General features: G+C 32.5%; 2 protein-coding genes and 1 long non-coding RNA gene across 5 annotated transcripts in view; 2 read left to right on the top strand and 1 right to left on the bottom strand.

Moving 5' to 3' along the window:
- The first annotated feature begins 391 nt into the window (after positions 1–391).
- On the top strand, positions 392–3,955 carry LOC111434019 (transcription termination factor MTERF15, mitochondrial). 3 transcript variants are annotated; one of them, XM_023071319.1, is made up of 2 exons: positions 392–2,184; positions 2,552–3,955. In XM_023071319.1, the coding sequence occupies exon 1, from the start codon at positions 460–462 to the stop codon at positions 1,819–1,821; it is 1,362 nt and encodes a 453-aa protein (XP_022927087.1). In that variant the 5' UTR covers positions 392–459; the 3' UTR covers positions 1,822–2,184; positions 2,552–3,955. The 3 variants fall into 3 exon arrangements, with proteins under 3 accessions (XP_022927087.1, XP_022927088.1, XP_022927086.1); XM_023071320.1 differs by having other exon boundaries at positions 2,542–3,955; XM_023071318.1 differs by having other exon boundaries at positions 2,388–3,955.
- Positions 3,956–5,739: 1,784 nt separating this feature from the next.
- LOC111434050 (transcription factor bHLH52-like) lies at positions 5,740–6,651 on the top strand. The gene has a single exon (XM_023071343.1). The coding sequence runs from the start codon at positions 5,740–5,742 to the stop codon at positions 6,649–6,651; it is 912 nt and encodes a 303-aa protein (XP_022927111.1).
- A 541-nt stretch (positions 6,652–7,192) lies between these two features.
- Positions 7,193–8,300, bottom strand: part of LOC111434021 — a 17,980-nt gene continuing 16,872 nt past the window's right edge. The window contains exon 3 of the long non-coding RNA XR_002708894.1: positions 7,193–7,206. This is a non-coding gene — a long non-coding RNA (uncharacterized LOC111434021). The remainder of the gene's footprint in view (positions 7,207–8,300) is intronic.

Genomic DNA, 8,300 nt, shown 5'->3' with positions numbered 1-8,300 from the left:
TTTTTTTTTTACTATTAATATTTTATTTCAAAAATAACTTATGACTTAAAAAAAATTAAAAAAATATATTTATTTTTTTCTTTTTGAAAATCATTAGTTTCAAAAAATATTCTTTAAAAGGTTTAGTTAATATCCTAAATTTTATTAACTTCAAAAATATTTTTAAATTTTTTTTAAAAAGATTGAAGGATATTAATTACATTTTTAAAAATTCAAGATATTTTTAAAATATTATTAGAAGTTTTTTCCAAAACTAAATTATTTTTAAAAAAATTTTTAAAAATTTATTTTGTCATTTTCAATTATTTTTATTTAAATTAATTAAATAATTACCTTTTATTTATTAAAAAAATAAATAAATAAATAACTCATTTTTACTAAAGGACGCCAATTGAGCCCTTAATCCTGCAACGTAGCATAAAACCTGGTGTTAAGCGCGTTGCTCGAAAACCCATTTCAATGGCGGGAAGAATCTTAATCAGAGCTTCTGCATTTCGCCGGTTGATTTCAACCTCAATTCTTACCTCCTCGTTTCAGAGAATCCACCATGTTGTTTCAGCTAAAGCAGCTTCCACCTTCTCCAATCATCTCAAAATTTCCCCGAATCAACCTGATCTCTTACACAAGATTGGATTCACGCAATCCCAAATCAGCAATTTCCTTTCGAAGAATCATCTCTTCTTGACGAATTCCAATTTGCTGGACATTGAAGCTTCTGTTGCGGTTCTTTTATCCTTCAAAATTCTCCCGAGGGATCTCGTTTCCATGGCGATCGACTGTCCTGCGGTTCTGGACTTGGAGTTTCTGAGGAAATGGGAGGCAAGTTTGTCGTTAATTGAATTACGCAATGTTTCTGTATTGATGATTCGGAGTATGCTGGTGTTATCTAAACGGTTTCAGCTGGATTCGTGTATTTTTATTACAACTGTAGATTTACTGAAACGTTTAGGGCTTAGTGATGCTACTGTGACTAGGGTTTTAGAGGATTACCCTGAAATAGTGTTCTCGAACGAGGAAGAAATCTTGCGAACGATTGAATTTCTGATGGGAATTGGAATTCGAAGGGGTGAAATTGATCGGATCATTTGTTTGATTCCCAAAGTTCTAGGATTTAGGGTTGATGGAAGATTGAAGAGTTTGATTGGTGAGTTCAACGAGTTGGGGTTTGATCAAAACGTGATTGTAAGAGAAATTGTCAGGGAACCGAGAATTTTAGCCACCGAATTAGGAGAAATTTCAAGGTGCCTCGAGTTGCTTAGCAATCTGAAATGCAGGAACTCAATCAAGGAGAAAATCTTTAGAGACGGTGCTTTAAGAGCTGCATTTGAAGTGAAACAGAGAGTTGATTGTTTATGTAAACATGGGCTGATTCGTACAGGAGCATTTAAATTGCTGTGGAAAGAACCGAGGTTGATCACTTACGAATTAGAGAACATTGAAAAGAAAATTGACTTCTTGACCCATAAGATGAAATTTGGTGTTGACTGTTTGATGGATGTTCCAGAATATCTGGGAATCAATTTCGAAAAACAGATTGTTCCTCGCTACCATGTGATTGAATATTTGGAATCAAAAGGATGGCTTGGTTCTCAGGTTGGATTGAGGGAAATTATCAAGCCTAGCAGGCTCAGGTTCTACAACCTTTTTGTTAAGCCTTATCCAGAATGTGGGAAGATGTTTGGGAAATTTGTAGGAGATAACAAAATGAAGAGCCCAAGGCGGCATCCTATTGGACTATGGAAGGTCTTCAAACCACAAAAACATCCAGAATCGAAAGAGGATACTAAAAACATGAAGTCGTTCATGGAATCTTTTATTTAGATGAAAGCTTGGTAAGAAGGAAGAACAAGGGATCATCTGGTAACGGGAAGGCAGCGAATCAAGCAGATATATGGTGTACTCAAAGGTTCGAAGCAAATGACAGGACCTTGAGCTAGATCTTGTTAAATTTTGCGCCATGATTGAATCAAGCAAATATATGGTGGAGATGACAGGACCCCCGAGCGAGATCTTGATGGACCGTGCAAAGTGTCTGAATAACATGGTTTGGTAAAACACGTTCAAGTTTTCGTAAGTCGATGACTTCCTCATGGTGTAGTTCTTGTTGGATCTTGGATTTACACCGCTGCAAGCCATCAATGCAGAACCCTGAAAGAATGTGGTTGGGATGGATGATCAAACCTGGTAAGTTGAACTGACTCCGATAATGTTTGTTGAAGCTTTGAATTCATTTGTTCAAACATGCTGGTAGAAATAAGTATCATATTGTTCATTTTTGTTGAAGATCCATTATTTTCACAAGAGTAAGATGCTTTGGTTTTTGACTTCTGAATCACGTCCCTGCTACTAACAATGCTGTTGTTTTGTTTCTTATTGTGAATAACCAGCATCATTCTTAATGCGGATGAACTACTTTATAAGTGAGCATCATATCCCATCATAACTTTGATTACCAATTCAACCTCACAACACGGAATAAATCTCAAACTTCTGATGTCATTCCTAACATCTCACTCTGTAACACACATTCCTAACTACAAGCTTGCTGCAGAGTTTTCTCTAATATCGGCACATTTTTACACTCTACTCAACAAAACTAAACAACGGAAATCGTGAATTAGAACACTCCAAATCCAATATTAAAGAACAAGGGATGAGCATCTGGCAGGCGGGAGGAAGAAGAATCGATTCAACTGTTTCAGTTGGACCGGTTTGACCTGATTACCGTTTTTTGAGTCAATTTCAACCATATTGATGTTTTATATGATGTTTAGGGCCTACTTAGCAGGTTTTGGAGAATTTAAAGGAGGAAAAGATTCAAATTTTTCTAGAAACAAGAATTAATCGAGGTAAGTGGCTAACTGGAAATTCTATTTGAGTTTTACCTTGTAGGATGAATCTTTTAATGAATTGAATTTATGCCTAAAATATGGTTGCACTGATTGAATTTAGTTTGTTGAAGCATGATAAATGATTGATATCATGTTGAGGTGCTTGATATATACCATGTGAGTTTATAAAATTGGAAGCATGTTATGATGTTCAGTTATTCAATTTACAACACTCTTGATTCATATTATTGGCCTCATTATCAAGTTACTATGCGAGAATTGCTGGGGCTTAGTGAACTAAATCTCTAATAGGTCCCCATAATGGGACCAATTATGATTATACCATGTGGGGACTATCAACTGGTCGTCGGTTAGTTTTCATAGTGAACTACCTTGGTAGACATGATCTTTATTATAATAGATTGTGTTGCATGATATAGCGTTGTGTTCTTGTGTTCTAGATTTGAATAGTGTCATGAGGTTATTATATGGGGATTATTTCAAGGATCTCCAACTATCTAATAGTGAACCTGAAGTGAGATAGAGATTTGCACAATATTAAAATAGTCAAAAGATAAAAGGGTCATTGTCACATGATTGTGACTATGTGGGGGTTGCTAGAGAGTCGTAACTAATCTCTAGTAGTTAACAATCCATGGTCTATATATGTCCTAGATTGGGTTATTCAAGAGGTCGTGTCTCACCTGTTTACATGTGTATGTATGATCGAAATCGATATCAGAGTATAATAAAGAGCCTAGTTAGATAGCTAAACCTTGGTGAAGTCAATTATTGTGATAATGTGATATATTACATGACACTAGTTGGATAATGTGAACTCAATCATTGAGATGAACTTAGAGAAGTCCGATCAGGGATTCAATGATATAAAGAATTTGAGCAAGATTGATAGCTACTTGGAAACAACAAGTGAGCTATTTACTGAATATTTTTATACTTATTCGTGTTACTTTTCTTTTAAGATGGTACAGTAGCCTATTTGGTTGATGACAAGGGCGATTTAGAATTGTAAAGCTATGGAGTTATATTTGTTCTAAGTCGTTGAGTAAATCTTAGAGCTTTTAGTTGTATAAATTACGTTGCATCGTGCAAATTATCATTTCGGCTTTAAATATAAATTTGTTTATAAGATCCTTAATATTATTTAATGCTCGGCATTACTTGAATTTCTAATAAACAAAATCGATCAAATATTTTTTTATTCTTGAGCTGTGGCTATCTTATGAGTGAGAAAAATCAGACATATTTATTTATCCTTCATCCCAAAAAAAAAAAAAAATTATAAATTTCTATTACTAATTGAATTAAACGTATACGTTTATAGTTAAAATTAAAATTTTTATTTTTCCAATATGATTAAATTTTAATAGTTTTATTTGTATATAATACATATAGCAAGTGTATATTTCATTTTATTTGGTTATAAGAAAAAAATACATTCAAATAAGATTTAATTCATTAAAGTTAAACATATTATTTAAAATAAAATATATATATTAAGAAAACAAATAAAATGAATGTTTATTTATTTATTTATTCATTGAGACAATTTTATAGTTTAATTTCAAAAATGGAAACGATAATTTCTTTTTTATCAACTCCTAATTTTTGTACCATACAAAATTATGGCTTTTCTCAATTTTATATAAATAAATAATATTTTTATTTCATTATTGCAATTAATTTCAACACGTTTAAATTAGTTTTTTTTAATTAATTTATTTTTATTAGGTCAAATTATTAAAATAATATTAACAATTTAATTTTAATTTAATGTTCATTCTTCTATAAATACAAATTTTAAATATACAAACCCCTGTAGCCACACGGTAAATTCACCTTTAACCACAAATACTCAAGTAAAACCCGGTAAATTTTCACCCATCAAAATAGGCACAATATTTTAGTAAATTTTCACCCACAATATTTAAATATAATTTAATTAATTTTTGCTTAGTGAGCAAATTTAGGGGAAAACTAATTATAGTAATAAAAATAATTAAAATAATAATATTTCAAAATAATAAAAATAACCTATTTATACTATTAACAAAAAGAAAATAAACTTATTTATTTTAATAAAACATAATTAAAATAATAATATATCATTACTTAAGTCATAAATTCAAATAATATAATTTATAATCATAATGTAAATAAAATAACCGATACTAAACTCTTCAAATTATTGTAATTTAAATTATAAATTCAAATTATCAATATTTAACATATAATAATTATTATTTAATTCATTAAGCTAAATTTTTTTTTAACCCTGGAGAGAGAGAATTTGAGGGAGGTAAAAAAAAAAAAAAAAGTGAAGAAGTGGCGAAGCCGCCAAAAGTAACTGTTCGGGTTCAATTCTACTCGATTTTCATATAAGAAAAAATTAACTATTTTGGTCGATTTTTGAGTTATTACTGTCATATCTGTTAGAACTAGAACCGACTAATAAGTAAGTCTAGAGATTATTTGGCTTTAATACTTATAAACCAACGAGTTCGACTCGGGTTTTCATTTTTCGTTATATTTTTGCGGTTCGATGACGATTCTACCCTCGAACCGAACCCTAGTTACACCCATATCGAAACCCTAAACCTAGATAGTAACTAACAACACAATAGAGAGAGAAAGAGGAGAGAGAGAATCGTGGGTTAAGAAGTTGGGGGTTTCACGGAGATTAATTAGCTACTAATTACCCTTCTCTCTATAACTGATTCCTCATTAATCTCATCTCTCTCTCTCTTATAATCCAAAATTAACAAACAAAAACAAAACAAAACAAAAAAAAAACACTGTCAGAGTTTCAAGTTACTGTCAGAGTTTCAAGTTAGTTTGTTCAGTTTCTTGTCCAAATTCCTTCCTTTTCTTACTCTCTCCCTCTTCAATGGCGGCTCTTAGCTTTTACTCCAATTTCTCCTCTGACCCTTCTTCTTATCATCACCAATTCCACCCTTTTTCCCCTGAAATCTCGCCGGAGCTTTTCCACCTTCCTCCGCCCCAGCTCCTCCCCGACCCCGCCTTCGATTACCTCCATGCTGCCGTCGATCACTCTGTCTTTTTCCCGACTGCTACTGCTCCGTTCTTCGACGACGTCTCGCCATTTGTCTTTTCCGATGTTTACCCCTACTTCCCGACTCCTGCCGTTGATTCCTTCGTCCCCGTCTCGGCTGAATTCTTCCCTTGTGATGAATTTGAGTTTTATTGCCCCAAACGCCAGAGGGTCGTGATGGAACAGAGTTTTTGTTATGGCGGTGGCGGCGGTAATGTAGGTGGTGACGGAGGTTATTTTCCTCTGCCGGAGTTTTTTTCCGATCAGTGGGATGGTAGATTGGGCAATGCTGAACTGATGAATAAAGGTGATTGCTTGAAAGGTACACTGACCCCGGCGCCGTTGCCGGCGCCGTCGAGTAATAACTTATCGGCGCAGACGATTGCGGCCAGAGAACGGCGGAGGAAGATAACGGCGAAGACACAGGAGCTTGGCGAGCTGGTTCCTGGCGGCAGCAAGATGAACACTGCTGAAATGTTGAGTTCTGCTTTCAAATATGTGAAATTCTTGCAAGCCCAAGTCGCCATTTTGCAAGTGAAGCAAGAAACAGAGCAAGAACAAGAACGTACAGAAACAGAGGATCTTCAGATTCTTGAATCGACAATGATTCAAGAGAAGTTGTACGCAGAAGAAAAGTGTTTGGTTCCAAAAGGGTTCGTCCAAAATCTTGTGAATTCCCCTGAGATTCAATCCAATCCGTCCATTTTGAACTCCATCAATCAGATTCTTCACATGAACAGCAGCTAGAAAAACAGAGGAAGCTTGATCATCATTTTGTCTTGTTCTTTGTTGTTGTTGTTTTTGTATTTAAAACACTCTACTTTAGAGTTTAAAGTTTAGTTTCGATTAGATGCTAACCTCATGATGATCATTAACTGTTCTTTGTAGAACTTTTTCATTTGATTAAATGAAACCCCTTTTCATTTTCTTGGAAATTTTCTCTCTCCATTGATCCGAACAGCTGATTTTTCAGGTTTTTCTGTCAGATTTTCTCGGTTTCCAAACACCCATTTCTCTGTTTTACAAGCAGCACATAGAAGATTCTGCTAAAACTCTCATTTGCTCTGTTTCTCGAGAAAATATCAAAATTTCCCGAGAAAAATTAACAGGAGTTCTTAATTATTAAGATTTTCTCGGTTGCCTAACACCCATTTCTCTGTTTTACAAGCAGCAGAGGAAAGATTCTGCTAAAACTGCCCTTACTCGTATGTCACATGCTCTGTTTCTCGAGAAAATATCAAATTTTCCCAAGAAAGGAGTTCGTAATATTAAGATTTTCTCGGTTGCCAAACACCCATTTCTCTGTTTTACAAGCAGCAGAGGAAAGATTCTGCTAAAACTGCCATTACTCGTATGTCATATGCTCTGTTTCTCGAGAAAATATCAAATTTTCCCGAGAAAAAACAGGAGTTCGTGATGATTAAGGTAATTGTATTATGATTATAATATCCAGACAAAGATTTAATCAACTCCCAATAAGAAAATATTTTTCTTTTTTTTCTTTTTTTTTTCTTTTTTTTCTCCAACATAACCGTCGTAGCCACCGAAAATGGCGGCTTCCACTTTCTCCTTAATCACTAACAGTCGAAAATTTAGGGCAACAGTTACAAAGATTCCGCAAAAAATTCATTTCTTTTCTTAAATATCCCAAAAACTCAAACCTTAATATCTCAGAATCATCAATGGCGGCCATGTCTGCAAATTTCATGTTCTTCCCCCCTTAACAATGGCGGTTTCAACTCCACAGTCTTCAACAACTGTCTTTTATACCCTTTTCTTGGCTACTACTCTGCTTCTCCATTGGAGCCTTCAATGGCTGAGATTAAAAAAAATAAAAAATAAATCTATTATATCTTTAAATTTAAAAATAAAAAATTAAAAAAAAAAAATTTTAAACCCTGTTTTAAAAATATTTAAAAAAATATATTTTTTTAACCGTGTTTCAAAAATATTTTCAAACCATATACTCTGTATTATATTTAAAATTTAGTCGAGTTATTAACACCTTATATAATACCTTCATAAAAAAAAATTAAGATAATTTTGATCTTAAAATATTTTTATTTTTAATAGTAAGGGTATTTAAAAAAAATTAATTGTATTTTTTAAAAAAAAATTTAAAATAGGTAAAAGGTATTAATGAAACTAATAATTTAATTATATATTTGAAAATATTTTTATTTTTAATAATAAGGGTTTAAAAAAAATTAATTGTATTTTTTAAAATTTTTTTAAAATATGTTTAAGGTATTAATGAAATTAATAATTTAAATGTATATTTGAAACTCTCAATCTTAAAAGGTATTTTTGAAATCGAGTGTTAATAGTTTTTATCTAAAATAACGTGTATATATATATATATATATATTTATTTATTTATTTTTTTTTTTTTTTTG

Source organism: Cucurbita moschata, unplaced genomic scaffold (genome assembly GCF_002738365.1).
Source record: "Cucurbita moschata cultivar Rifu unplaced genomic scaffold, Cmos_1.0 Cmo_Scf00044, whole genome shotgun sequence".
NCBI lineage: Eukaryota > Viridiplantae > Streptophyta > Magnoliopsida > Cucurbitales > Cucurbitaceae > Cucurbita > Cucurbita moschata.
Note: the sequence above shows the minus strand (reverse complement) of the source record. Positions and strands in the feature narration are given on the sequence as shown.